The 15,284-nt window shown below is 41.8% G+C and overlaps 1 protein-coding gene across 3 annotated transcripts in view; it reads right to left on the bottom strand.

The window, feature by feature from the left end:
* Nucleotides 1-14,580, bottom strand: part of vwa7 (von Willebrand factor A domain containing 7) — a 56,528-nt gene extending 41,948 nt beyond the window's left edge. The window contains exons 1-2 of one of the 3 annotated variants that reach the window (XM_008121548.3): nt 14,333-14,580; nt 1,537-1,791 (exon numbers count right to left, since the gene is read on the bottom strand). In XM_008121548.3, coding sequence (XP_008119755.2) covers nt 1,537-1,776 — 240 coding nt within the window. In that variant the 5' untranslated portion in view covers nt 1,777-1,791; nt 14,333-14,580. Of the gene's footprint in view, nt 1-1,536; nt 1,792-8,139; nt 8,160-13,799; nt 14,301-14,332 lie in introns of those variants that run through there. The other 2 variants (XM_062969519.1, XM_062969520.1) reach the window with 2 other exon arrangements.
* Nucleotides 14,581-15,284: the final 704 nt, after the last annotated feature.

The following is a 15,284-nucleotide window of genomic DNA, read 5'->3' on the forward strand; positions in this document are numbered from 1 at the left end:
TTGTTGGAAACTAGGCAAGTGGGGTTTATATATCTTTGGAATGTCCAGGGTGGGAGAAAGAACTCTTGTCTGTTTGAGGCAAGTGTGAATGTTGCAATTGGACAATTTCAACAGAAAGGAGGAAACCATGAAAATGAACATAATCTGGCTACCAGTATTTTTAAAAAAACTGTAAAATCAGGACAGTAAATAAAGAGCAACACTCAGAAAACAGGAGAAATCAAGACAGGTGTCAGGGCCAACTGACACCTACAAACAAAGGATTCCCCCGGGCAGGAAGCAGCCAGGCTTTGAAGCTGCAAGGCTATTCAATGCTAATCAAGCTGGCCAATTGCAACATTTACCCCACGTGGAACATAGGCTCGGGCTGTGGCGCAGGCTGGAGAGCAAGCCAACTGTAACCAGCTGCAATGAATCACTCTGACCAGGAGGTCATGAGTTCAAGGCCCGCTTGGAGCCTATGTTTATCTTGTCTTTGTTCTATGTTAAAAAAGCATTGAATGTTTGCCTATATGTGTAATGTGATCCGCCCTGAGTCCCCTTCGGGGTGAGAAGGGCGGAATATAAATGCTGTAAATAAATAAATAAATGAACATACAGCCCAGAAAACTCGCAGCAACCCAGCGATCCCTGTCATGAAAGCCTTTGACAATGTGAAATCTTTGTTTCTGTGGGACATCCTGCAACACATTTTGCTACAGTTTGTCAGTGAATAACTCACTTAGTCTCAACCAATTCAATATAGTTTGTGGCAGCCACAAAAACAAAGTTTCTGGAGTATAGCAACTACTTTCAAAATAAGTACCACACAATTCAATATAAAATACATTCAAACCAGGAATAGAAAATTTTTCAAATTTTATTACATAGTGTAATTTTTGTGGGTTCTAGCTACCAAAATCCTCAAACGGGCCATTTTGATTGGGAGATTCTGGGAGTTGTAGTGAAAAGTGTAACATTTCCATGTGCTGGTTTGGAAGCAAACTTTGTGGATCATCATTTAAATAAAGTAAACATTTCAACCAATACTTCTCCCTTGAAAAGTGGGGAAAGATTATTCCAGTACGTTGTCAAAGGCTTTCATGGCCGAAATCACAGGTTTGTTGTGTGTTTTCTGGGCTGTATGGCCATATTCCAGAAGCGTTCTCTCCTGATGTTTTGCCCACATCTATGGCAGGCATCCTCAGAGGTTGTATCTCGGAGGATGCCTGCCATAGATGTGGGTGAAACGTCAGGAGAGAATGCTTCTGGAACTTAGCCATACAGCCCTGAAAACACACAACAACACTGCTATTCCAGTGGCCTCACCAATGGAGGTGACGAGGGTGCTGAACACAACAGGCAACACATTTCGGCTTTTACTGTATTAGAAGTAACCACACCCTCCACCCTTCAGTTGAGTTGGACTACAATCCCCATCAATCACACAACAAGAGACCAGTTTAAAAGGGTTCTTTCTCTATTAATATCCCCTTTTTCATTTTGGAAGAACCACAAGTCTGTAACCACGTGTCCAGAGACTCTGTTCCCTCTCACCTTGAAGTCTTCCTCTCGGAAGCGCTTCCCCTTGACGAAAGGCGGCATCTCTGCAAAGAGGCGGATGGTGACATTCAGAATGGCATCTTCGGTCATGTCTTGGTGGGTGGTGGACCCCCACGTGAAAGCCATGGTGCGGGACCAGAAGTTGGGGAAGAAGCCATGGACTTCTCGTGGAGGCAAATACCACAGCATCAGGATCCACAGGAGACGCCAGAACCAGGCCAAGGTATGGTCCATATTGGATACATTTATCTGAGCAGACAGAAGAAAATGGAGTTTGCACAGGAAGCTATTCATACTTCTGTGTAGCCTTAGGACAGGCTGTTAGGAATTCTTAAACTAGTTCCATTCCAACCAATGTGGCTCCTTTGAGCATCAGTAGCCTATCATATAAATCATTGCTAAGTCAACTTTGTACCAACTTTGTACCTTCATCCATCCATTACTGTATTTATAGCCAACCTTTCTTCCAGACTGGAACACAATGGGGAAGAGATATATCTCCAAGTGTCAGAGCACAGGAGGCACAGTACAACCATGGACATGTTCCCAAGATAAACTAATCCATTGTAATACACATAACAGACAAAGTCCATGCTGGGCATGGTAAGCATGCAAGTGATGGGAACACGCTGTTGAGATTGAGAGGGAACAGAAAGAATCATCACCAAGTCTTTGGCATGCAGCAAAGGTAATCACAACCCTTTGGCCCAGATATGTTACCAGAGCTACAGAGACCCAATGCAGTCTTAGATGTCCTGTTCTCTATTTGCATAGACCATTTTTAATATACTAAATAATGAAGCATCGGAAGACCTCAATTTGAAATGATAACTGTACTATGTTGTTCCATTGGTTTGGGAAACTGATCTTCCTCATTATAATACTCTTGTTATGTGTTTGAGTCTTACTTAGTACTTAGGTGATCCCTCATTGTTCGAGTATGATGGCCTTCCAAGTGTAATGTCCTGGTGGTGGGTATGTAGGTGACTGTAGAGCCCTATTCTTGACCCACATGTTCTTCCACAGTGAGGACAGTGTTGGAGTCTGTGTTGTAGAAGGCTTTCATGTTGGAGTCTAACTCCCATCTACTCGTCAAGCATTGCCACTAATGAGGAATAATAGGAAATGGAGCCCAAAATGTCTGGAGGGTTTCAGAGTAGGAAAGACTTGTGTAGGTTGGGAAAATATGTGATCCTAATTCATGTATTTTGGCCAGGTACCATAGGATTTATTTTTGTATCTTGGCAGGGACAATGTATTAGTCATTGGTGCCGAACTTGTCTGAGTTGCAGCTAATCTGTTAAAGTACAATCTAATCAACAATAAGATTAACTATTTTGAATACAGTGAAGTGAAGGTCACTTTTTGTAAAAGTGGAAAGGAAAGATGGGATACAGTACTGTGTGTCCACATGTATTTCTTTACCTGAGTCTGTAGGTTATTTTACCTGTAGTAGAGAGACTCAAAACCTGAGAATAAGCCTGATTGAACTGAATGGGGCATATCAGGGTTATCCCCAAAATATCTCAAATATCTATGAAGCAAAGGGCAAAGTAATACCCTCTCAATTCTTTGGACGTAAGATAATTAGATAAGCAGCTAAGTCATAGATTCATAGAGTTGGAAGAGATTCCAGGAGCCATACAGTCCAACCCTATTCTGCATGCCATAATACACAATCAAAGCACTCCCAACAGATGGCTATCCAGCCCTTTTTGGACACCTCCATAGGAGAAGACTCCACCACACGCCAAGGTAGCCGCATATCCATTTCCAAACAGATCTTACCATAAGGAAGTTGTGTTGTCGAAGGTTTTCATGGCCAGAATCACCAGGTTTCTGTGAGTTTTCCAAGCTGTATGGCTATATCCCAAAAGCATTCTCTCCTGACATTTCACCCACATCTATGTGGGCAAAACACCAGGAGATAATGCTTCTGGAACATGGCCATATAGCTCGGAAAACTCACAGCAACCCATAAGGAAGCTCTTCCTCCTGTTTAGGCAGAATCTCTATCCCTGCCATTTGAATCCATTGCTCCGTGTCTAAGTCTCTAAAGCAGCAGAAAACGAGCTTGCCTCCTTCTCAAGGTGGTATCCTTTCAAATATTCCAACATGGCTATTATGTCACCTATTAATCTGGTCTTCTCCAGGCTAAATATACCCAGTCCTCAAGCTCAGCATGGCTTCCAGACCTTTTACCATTTTGTTTGCCCTCCGCAGAACATGTTCCACTTTATCAATATCCTTCTTGAATTGTGATACCCCGAACTGGACACTGTGTGATTCCAGGTGAGGTCTGACCAAAACAGAATAGAGTGGTAATACGACTTCTCTCAATCTAGACACTATAGTCCTATTGATGCAGTCTATAATCGTATTACAAAACACACAATGGGAGCATCCTTTACATTGGAGGACAGTAAGCTAGCTTATAGTAGGATGAAAGGAAGCCAGATGGAGAAAAGCAGAGACAGTTCTGTCATCTGAATGCCTCGCCACTAGTTTCTACCTAACTTAGTGGTTGGCTTGATGTTTGGCCATCCTTCCGAGCATAGGTAGATAGGTAGATAGATAGCACTGAAGTCTGAAAATATATTAGTTCTTAGAATCTAGATTTCAAAAAAAAAAAAAAAACAACTTTCAGAACAATCAGCCTGTTTCACATTCTGTCCTCCCAGAATAATCATGTTTTGTTTTAATCATTTCATATACTTACACCTGTTTTCCCACTGGGCATCCTAAAGCGATATACACCAAGTTTCCATGCAATCTCAGACCTGTTCAGTTCAGCTAGTTGGATGCATCATCTACCCTCTGGGCAGACTTGACATTCAGCAGGGAAAAGGTCTGACTCTACTTTCCTTTGGTGTTCCTAGGAGGTCCACAATGTGCTTCAGATAGACTCATACAGCAGGAATTCACATGCTCAGTCATAACGAGTCATAAATAATCTGTATTGGTGTTCCTCTTGAATACACTATTGTTGCTCACCACAATTCAAAATTAGTCTGGAATATCAGTACGCAAGTAATGTTGTAGCACATTAGAGACTGACAGAAAAACTACCCATGCTACAGAAGTATTGCAATTTAAGGTCACTTTCATTGTGGTATTAATCTGCTATACAGTCAGGCTTCCACATTCTCTGAAGTTAGGGGCAAGGGTCCCTGCAGAAATTGAAAAATAGTGAATAAAAAGTACTATTTTTTTAACCTGAGTGAACTCCTCTCTATGAAATTCTAGGTCTTTCAGTGTTTACCCTTGTTTCAAGTTTACCTTTGAATCACACTGGAGGATCTACAAATGCCTAGAGACGTGTTCGCTCTAGGAGACTCTAGACCAGTGGTTCTCAACCTGTGGGTCCCCAGATGTTTTGGCCTTCAACTTCCAGAAATCCTAACATCTGGCGAACTGGCTGGGATTTCTGGGAGTTGTAGGTCAAAACACCTGGGGACCCACAGCTTGAGAACCACTGCTCTAGATCCTCCACTGCAACTCTGCTGTGGATATCAACCATACATACAGTCATGCTGGAGGACCTAGAGTGCACATATTGAAATTCACAAAAATGAAACGTGCAAATATGGAGGTTCAATGGTAATTCTGCAGTAGGGATAGACTTGAGAACACAAAGTTGGTATTACAAGCTTTCATATATTAAGTATGCAGATGGCCAGGAGACTTAATCTATGATTATTTATGATACCAACTTTGTTCTCTCAGTCTCTAAGACAGAGCTTTCCAAATGGTGTGCCATGACACATTACTGTGTTAGAAGCATAGAGTTGGAAGAGACCACATGGGCCATCTAGTCCAACCCACCTGCCACGCAAGAAAAGTACAATCAAAGCACCCCTGACAGATGGTCATCCAGCCTCTGTTTAAAATCCACCAAGGAAGAAGCTTCCACCACACTCCAAGGCAGAGAGTTCCACTGCTGAACAGCTCTTACAGTAAGAAAGTTCTTGGCGCACTTTACCCAGTCTGTTTTTATAAACTTTCTGTGTTTAAATCATGTTTTATTAAGTTTGCTATTTTATCTTTATATGTTAATGTTCTAATTTTATAATTGTGCATGTCTTTTCTCCATTTTGATGTGTTTTATATTGTTATTGTTTTTATCTGAGCTTGACCCCATGTAAGCCACCCCGAGTCCCTTAGGGGAGATGGAGATGGGGTATAAAAATTAAGTTATTATTATTATTATTATTATTATTATTATTATTATTATTATTATTATTATTTTATTGTATGACACAGCAAACAAGATAGATATGCTGGATTTTGTTTCACAAAATCACAAGTCGAATATTTCCCAAGTGTCTAGGACTGTGTGATGTATTGGGAAGTGTTCGACTTGTGATTTTGTGAAAATTATTATTATTATTATTATTATTATTATTATTATTATTATTATTATTATTATTATTACAGTATATAGGTATGTGATACAAACTTAATGAGAAACTTCTGAATCTATTTGAAATAAGCAAAAATATATCATGTGATATGTTTCATTTATTACAATTTAATGTATGTGTCCATGCCTCTTATAAGGTGTTGATTTAATCTCCCGTTTGTTAGTACAGTAGAGTCTCACTTATCCAACATTCACTTATCCAACGTTCTGGATTATCCAACGCATTTTTGTAGTCAATATTTTCAATATATCATATTTTGGTGCTAAATTCATAAATACAGTAATTACTACATAGCATTACTGCGTACTGAACTACTTTCTCTGCCAAATTTGTTGTCTAACATGATGTTTTGGTGCTTCATTTGTAAAATCATAACCTAATTTGATGTTTAATAGGCTTTTCCTTAATGCCTCCTTATTATCTGTGATGACTCATGGGCCTTGTAGTCCTGTTCCTAGTACTATTGTGGCAGACGAAGAGGAAAACATGGGGTTTTCGCCGGTTCAGCAAGAGCCGGAGTCTCTTCACCTGCAGGATGTTGATGTTTGCCCTCAAGAATTCAGCCAAACAGGCCTTGGGCAGAACTCCCCCCCGTTTTCCAGGAGGGAAAATTATTCTAAAGATAGGGGAGTCAGGGAGGCTAATCGGAGAAGCCTGAGAATCGCTGCCAAACAAATGGCTGATTAGGTCTGCTTCCCTTGGGAAATTCTAAGGAGTCATGCATCTGGACAGAGTTGGGTTTCGCTTCTCGTTCTCTAGGGAAAGAGTTCTGTTGGCGGGAAAACGAGACCCAATATAGGTGTTTGGCGCGAGGGATTCTTTGCGGAGTCAATTGATCAGCTTGAGGAGAGAGATCGTGTGTGGACTTCGTAATCCCAGTTCCTTGCTTCCCGGATCAAGCTTCAAGCCTTGCCTTGTCTCACGGTTTTACCACGGACTCTGTTCATGCTTCATGTTCGTCTTGCCTCCAGTCACGGATCTAGTCAAGAATCAAGTTTATTTCCAGCCTTGTTGTCAAGCTTCATTGGACTTTAAAGACTCTGTTATTTCCCCACACTATTGCTTGGCAAAGTGTGTGTTTCGGTCAAGTGGATTAAAACTTTGAACTCTAATATCTTATATTGGACAATACATTTCTGGACTATATTTGACCTCATCTGAAAGGTCTGCTTCTGAACTATATTCTTCACTTGTTTTTATTGATTTTATATATTTCTTTAATAAAGATATTAGATAGAGACTGGCCTCTGTGTAAGGTTATTGGTGCTCTGCAGCCAGGGTCCTGACATTATCCAACATATTCGCTTATCCAACATTCTTCCGGCCAGTTTATGTTGGATAAGTGAGACTCTACTGTAAAACTAAATTATTATGTCGTGAAATGATGAATATCTAAAAAGTGTGAAAAGCTCTCTAAGGCAGAGTTTCTCAAACTGTGCTCCTCCAGATGTTTTGAACTTCAGTTCCTACAACTCCTAACAGCCGGTAAGATGGCTGGGATTTCTGGGAGCTGAAGTCCAAAATGCCTGGAGGAGCAGAGTTTGAGAAACACTGCTCTAAAGTACTACAAGATCCTGTTGCTTACCAGAGTTTGGGTGGAAATCCTTTTTTCTAGAATCCTCCAGGTATCATGGATAGCCACAGGGAGTTATAGTCCAAAAGAAGAAAAACCCTTTTCCAAACATAAAAGCACAAAACATGTTACTGAGCTCCTACTCCATTAGCTTGGAAAGAGACTGGAAGAAATGTAGGTCCTCACTGGGAGACTTATCTTCCACTAATTTGTTCCACCCTCTTTCCAAGTTAACTGAGTCTGAGCTCAGAAACATGTTTTATGCTTTACTGGCCTAAACTAAATCCTACTAGCCAGTATTCTTAGCCCTAGAAATTGGCAAATGACTCCACAAAATAGCCACAAGATACTATCTCTTTTTTCAACAGAAACCATCAGAGCACAAAAGCACAAAGATATATCACTTCCCACATATTTTGAAGTCTCCAGCTAAAACATACTGAGAGTGTGCATATTGAATGTGCCAAAAACATACGTGCAAACATGCCTTAGACAGAAATCCGCAGGGAAGTATCAACACAGTTAGAGCATTTTACACTCCTATTTTCAGGAAGCCTCCCATTTTTGGTGGGTGGTGTATAGTAAAAGTAATATACTTACTGTACTTCAAAATACGGTAAATCAGCAGGGCTGGACAGAAATGTTCTGCTGCTGCTAGAGGCACTAAGGACACACCCCACGGCAAGTGGAAGGAAGGTACATACAGTGCTCAAAGCCGGCCAAGTTATTTTGGGCATGCCAGGCCAAAAGAAACCATACAAGTGCCGCTTGTTAAGAATTCAATACTTCTAATAATAAAGCAGTAAACTATTTTCTGCTCTTTCAGGTCACTCAGATTCTGAGATTAGGACTGGCCCAGTAAAACAGCCACATTAAGCAAGATCCAGGATATTTGCCCCAAAGTCCTGCCTTAATGGCATTGCTAAGCAGCAGAGAAAGAAAAGCCTTCACATCCTGATTCTTCGTATTTGATTCCTTGATGGAATATATTGATTGGATTTGTAACTGTGTCCATTTCAATAGAACTGTTTTGGTTTCTGTCTTATGATGTTGTTTTATTATGTTTACTATGTTTAAGTTGTTGTATGATGTTTTTGACTATTGAGTGTTTTTGCACACATGTTGGAAACTGCCCTGAGTCCTCTCGAGGAAATGGGGCAGTATATAAATACAGTTGTTGTTGTTGTTATTATTATTATTATTATTATTATTATTACTACTACTACTTCTATTTGAAATCACCTCCTAAAGGCAATTTCTCCCAGACAACGTTTTGTTCCAAGAAACACCATGAATCTTTTTTTTCTGTCCAGAAAGTTTTTGCCTGCAATACGAGTTTAGCTGCCTCTTCATCACGAGATCTATTTCTTGGTGTTTAATTTGGCAAGGAAAGGATTAAACACATTGGCACAGTGCAAGGTACCAAGAGCAGACAGCAGGTGGAACAAATAGCAAATGGCTCTGGATAAGCTAACAGGTGGGTTCACTCACATTATAGAAAATGTTAAGTACAGGTTGAGTATTTTTATCCAAAATATTATGGACCAGAAGATTTTTGCATTTCTGAGTTTTTTTGGGATTTTGGAATGTCGGTATTTGTGTCCAGTAACATAAAAAGCTATCTTGGAGATGAAACCCAGCTCTAAACAGGAAGCTCATTTGCTCATTCATCATAATATGGAGGTCATAGGTAAAGGTAAAGGTTTTCCCCTAACATTAAGTCTACTTGTGTCCGACTCTGGGGGTTGGTGCTCATCTCCATTTCTAAGCCGAAGAGCCGGTGTTGTCCATAGACACCTCCAAGGTCATGTGGCCAGCATGACTGCATGGAGTGCTATTACCTTCCCGCCAAAGTGGTACCTATTGATCTACTCACATTTGCATGTTTTCAAACTGCTAGGTTGGCAGAAGCCGGGGCTAACAGCGGGAGCTCACCCCACTCCCTGGATTTGAACCGCTGGTCAGCAAGTTCAGCAACTCCTATTTTTTTTAAATTTTGTGCATGAAACAAAGTTTGTGTACATTGAACCACCAGAATGCAAATGTGAACAATTTCAAAGTATTTTGGAATTCTGGATAAGAGAAGTTTGACTTTTCACTACTACCAGTCACTTTATTTACAAAATTTATTGCACATGATAGTCTGCAGAAATTGTGCCTCTTCCTTCTCTTTTTGGCACTATCTCTATCTTGCTTTTTTCTGCCGTTCCTTTTATGAACCCGGAGTACTGACAGTTGAGAGATCTATGCCATTTCTTAGAACTTGGCAGTGAGTCAGGCAGCTTGGTTGCAAAGATAACAGCTACTTACTATTCGCCTGCCATCAGACACAAACCACATGGAGAGAGCATGCTGCTAAAGGCCACTCATGGGAGTTGTAGTTTCACATAGTCTTTAGCCTTCTCTGCCAAAGAGTGCTGGAATATGACTAAACTATGATTCCATAACATCAAGCCATGGCAGTCAAAGTGGTGTAAAACTGCACTCATTTTACAGTGTAAATGCATTCCTGGGCTCCTGTACAGTTCCTGGCTTGGAGACTTTTTCAGCTTCGATGCAATCTAATTGTGTGGTCAAAAGCAGCCTTATCAGCTTTGAATGGGATTTCCTGCTTCTTGGCAGAATGGGGTTGGACTGGATGGCCCATGAAGTCCCTTCCAACTCTATGATTCTATGATTCTGAACTCATAGCTGGAAGAACATGAAAAAAATGCCACAGAAGTCTAGTCCATTTTCTGTTTCTAGTAGCAGCTTTACACATACTTTGGGATTCATCAGCTGAACAGAAAGACAGACCCTGTCCCTGTCCTTTGCCTTCACCATCTGGTATGTTTGCAGATATATTTCCACTGCACATGGAGGTTCCAATCATAAATATTGTTGTGTGCCTCTCAAGTTATTTCTGACTTGTGGTTATTCTAAAACAAACTTCCTCTGAGACTGAGAGAGTGTGACTTGCCCAAGGTCACTGTGTTTCCATGACTGAGAAGGGATTCAAACCCTGGCCCCACGGTGTCCTAGGAGCCTGTCCAAACAGTACCTTTATCCTAGGAGCTCCCGCAGCATCAGGAGGGTGGCCAGACGATGTTCTCTGTAAACCTGGAAGGAATTGCTACAAAAGGAAAAAACACGAGATTTCCAGGTGCGGGAATATCGCGTTATTGCCGCGATCGCCGAATATCCAGATCTTCGCATATCTCTATGTCCCTGCAATCGGAAATCATGGAACTTTTTATCTGGGTTTTGGATGTTTGTTCCTGATTGGTAACAGTTCCTAAAAATTAGGTGACACTTGAGTAGAAGACAAAACTTTGTCCTGGGAAGAGAAACTTTGTCCTTCACCTGTATAATGAAGTTTGTGGCAAAAAAAATGAAGTTCCTGGGGTGCAAGAAGTACTTTCCCATTAAGCAGTACACAATGAAACAGGAACAGGCACTTTCAAACCAGGAGCAGAATGTCATCGTTACTGTAGTTAGTCAGACCTTTTGTATGGCCATCTGTGCAGATAGGTTTTGTGGTGTACTTGTGCCAGGGAACAGCAGGATGATGTTGCCGGGTTATACATGCCAGTTCCTCATTCGGTGTATGCTGACAACATGGTTACAGTTTAGTAAATGGCAAAAACGTATTACTGGCTGTTGGGACATGGATGTGCCGGACAGAAATGTAAATACTGAGAACCAAGATTATGCAGGTGGCTAATAGAAACAGCCATGTATAACCCAGGAACAGCACCCTATTGGCGCATGCCACAAGTACACAACCATATCTGTCTGGGCAGATGGCCAGGCAGCCTGGCTCTAAAAAGTGTCAATATTGACAAAGTTCTGTTTCTGGCTTGAAAGTGTGTGTTCCTGTTTCATTGTGCAGTGCTGACTTGGGCAGAAGTGGTCCTACCTCAATAGGTTTGTTTGTATGGCAGATGCTTCATGAAACATCTGGAGGGCACAGTTTTTCCGGCCAGGACAAAGAACCGAACTTTTGCAGAGATCCGCATATCCGCATATCCACATCCCAGGGCTTATTTTTTAAAAAGCTGCCGAGGTTTCCAGCAGAAATCTCACATTGGACATCTTGGGAGCCTCTAAACCTTGGAACGAAGCAGCAAATCTGGACAACGAAGGCAGAAATCCCAGGACAAACAAGTCTGTATGTGGACCTCTTCTGAAGTCCTGGGATTTTTGACCCTGTTTAAAACCCGTGACTTAGTGCTGTCTGGAAGCGCCCTGAGTTTAATGCTCAAACTATCATTGTGTCATGGTAGTGGTGACAAACTACAGTGTAAATGCACCTATCTTGAATTCATAGTTCAAATCTCTATGTTATGGAAACACACTGGAAGGCAAAGTGAAACCCCTTCTGCTTAAATCTTGCTGAGAAAACTCAAAATAAGTTTGCCTTTGCGTCACCATAAGTCAGAAATGACTTGAAGCCACACAGTAATAACAACAAAAATTGTGTATCTATCTATTAGGAGTAAATTAAACAGTTCTTATTCCCAGACAGGCAAGTGTACATAAGACTGAAGCCCATAAATTGCTTTGTTTGCTTCTGCAGCGGCAAAATGAAGTCCTATCTAGCAGATAAGGAAACGATAAGGAACAGGTTCTTCCTAACTTTACACTTTCTTTAATGATTTTTTCCCCTTTTTGTTGAAGTTACCCTATCTATCACATCAACTTTCCAGCTTTTTATCTGCACATGACTCCATTTGTGACAATAAGTTACTTATCTTAGGTTTAAGGCACGAAGGACTATGTTTATGCAAGTTACACATCTACCAAGTCGGAATAAAATGGCTCTCTGGGTCAGATTAGGTGAGTGGTTTATTATTAATGCATGCGAATGACATTTTCAAAGTCAACATCAGGCCCAAGGAGGGTTTTAACCCACCCAGGGCAGCTCCAATCGGATGGGTCTCTGTAACTTATTTTTAAAAAGGCCATTCACACAATTGCTAATTGCATCACATCTACACAACCCTCAGCTATGTGCAAAGCCGTGCCATGTGAGTCACACCCAGTTTTAGGTGACTTTCGACACAACACACAGGAATAGCAACACGCGCTTCCATGTTACGCAGACACATTTCCATAAGTGTGCCAAAACACACCGTGGAAGAACACTTAACCAGCAGTCTTCTCCAGAATCCCATTCAAATTATTATTGTCATTATTATTCCCCCAGGCAGGAAGCAGCCAGACTTTGAAGCTGCAAGGTCATTCAATGCTAATCTCAAAAGTGGCCAATGGCAATATTCACAAACAGACAAGACATTATTCCACAGGTATATAAACCTCACTTGACTAGTTTCCAACAGACATCACAACCTCTGAGGATGCCTACCATCGATGCAGGCAAAACGTCAGGAGAGAATGCTTCTGGAACATGGCCATACAGTCCGGAAAACTCACAGCAATCCAGTGATTCCAGCCATGAAAGCCTTTGGCAGCACATTATTATTATGATGATTCTGCTTTTCTCTCTTGATCAAGACCCAATTTTGGCATGGGTTAGCCCAGTGAAAAACACTGCTTCTAAACATGTATAGAGTGCCTTTCCAAAAGTAGTATAAATCCAGGTCCAAGGAAGGGATAGCTCCGTATCATCAACCAGTAGAACCTCAAAAATTATGGTGGACAGCTAATCTGATCAAGTGTTATGTAATTAGAAAGATACATTTTTATATTACAGTATATGTACAGTGAACCCCTGCTATCCCCTAAGAGTTTGATTCAGGACCTCAGTAGATATTAAAATCCACAGATTCAACTCCCATTATAAGCAATAGCATTGAAAATAGTAATCTTTATATTCTTTATATTGAAATGGCAAAAGGAAAGTTTGTTTTGGGGGGTTATTATTATTTTTTAAATTAATTTTGGAACTTTCAAGCCATGGATGGTTGAATCTGTGGGTACAGACACCATGAATGCTCAACTTCTATTATATACAATGACATAGAAATTAGTATCCCTGATATAAAACGGCCAAATAAAGTTTGCATTTTTGGATATTTGTTATTACTGTTTTCAGGGTTAAAGCTTGAATCAATGGATGCAGAGGGTTAACTTTCAGGGCCAGCTAACACCTCCCAACAAAGGATTCCCCCAGGCAAGAAGCAGCCAGGCTTTGAAGCTGAAAGGCTATTCAATGCTAATCAAGGTGGCCAGTTGCAACATTCACACTTGCCTCAAACAGACAAGAGTTCATTCTCCCACCCTGGACATCATTCCACAGATATATAAACCCCACTTACCTAGTTTCCAACAGACCTCACAACCTCTAAGGATGCCTGACATAGATGCAAGCAAAACGTCAGGAGAGAATGCTTCTGGTACATGGCCAGACAGCCCGGGAAACTCACAGTAACCCAACAATAATAAAATATTATAGCTAAAGATAGATCCACACCAAACATTGTAAAGCTATCTTCTGTTTGCAGAGAGAGAAGGTCAAAAGTTTGGAAATGGGATGGGCAGAGTATCCAAAGGCAAAGATGAAAAGGCAGGCAGGAAAGTCCCAACACATAATCATTAAACCTGTGCCTCTTGCATCTCTTTCCTGGGGTGCATCTACACGGTGGAATTAATGCAGTTTGGCACCACTTTTTCTGCTCTGGAATCCCAAGGGTTGCAGAAAAGGCGAAAGATCTTGCAAAACCCCAAATGTCATAGCACTGAGCCGTTGCAGTTCAAGCGGGGACGAGCTGCATTCATTCTAGGCGCACAGCCAGCCAGGTGGGCAGCAAAAAGGGAGGAAGGGGGGCATTAAGGTGGCATCTCCTTTTACCTTGAGCGGTGGGCTCTGGAGGTGTTTCGGGGGCGCTCCTTGTAGAAATGCCTCTTGGAGAGGGAGGGAAGGAGGGAGGGACCCAATGAATAGCCAGTGGCTGCAGAAGCCGGGTCCAAGGCCAGCCGGTAAGGGCACCAAGGCCGCCTCCGTCTCAGGCTGGAATGACAGGCAAGGCAAGGCAAGGCAAGAGGCCGAAAGACAGACAGACAGACGACGCCTCCCACGCCTCCACGCTGCGGCCGCCTTGCTACGGCAAGGAGATGCGCTAGCGCGCCCCCTGCCGGTCGGGCTTAAGAACAGCCCTGGGAAGAAAGGAAGGAAGGAAGGAAGGAAGGAAGGAAGGGAAGGGAAGGGAGGAAATGAAGGGAAGGAAGGAAGAAAGGAAGGAAGGAAAGGGAGGAAGGGAAGGGAAGGGAGGAAATGAAGGGAAAGAAGGAAGAAAGGAAGGAAGGAAAGGGAGGAAGGGAAGGAAGGAAGGAAGGGAAGAGGAAGGAAGGGAAGAGGAAGGAAGGAAGGAAGGAAGGAAGGAAGGAAGGAAGGAAGGAAGGAAGGAAGGAAGGAAGGAAGGGAGGGGAAGGGAAGGGAAAGGAAAGGAAAGGAAAAAGGAGAGGAAAGGAAAGGAAAGGAAAAAGGAAAGGAAAGGAAAAAGGAAAGGAAAAAGGAAAGGAAAAGAAAAAGGAAAGGAAAGGAAAAAGGAAAGGAAAAAGGAAAGGAAAAAGGAAAGGAAAAAGGAAAGGAAAAGAAAAAGGAAAGGAAAGGAAAAAGGAAAGGAAAAAGGAAAGGAAAGGATGATTGATTGCTGTGAGTCTTCCAGGCTGTATGGCTATGTTCCAGAAGCTTTCTCTCCTGAAATTTCACCCACGTCTGTGGCAGGCATCCTCAGAGGTTGTGAGGTCTGTTGGAAACTAGGCAAGTGGGGTTTATATATCTGTGGAAAGTCCAAGGTGGG

The sequence above is a fragment of the Anolis carolinensis genome, chromosome 2 (genome assembly GCF_035594765.1).
Source record: "Anolis carolinensis isolate JA03-04 chromosome 2, rAnoCar3.1.pri, whole genome shotgun sequence".
NCBI lineage: Eukaryota > Metazoa > Chordata > Lepidosauria > Squamata > Dactyloidae > Anolis > Anolis carolinensis.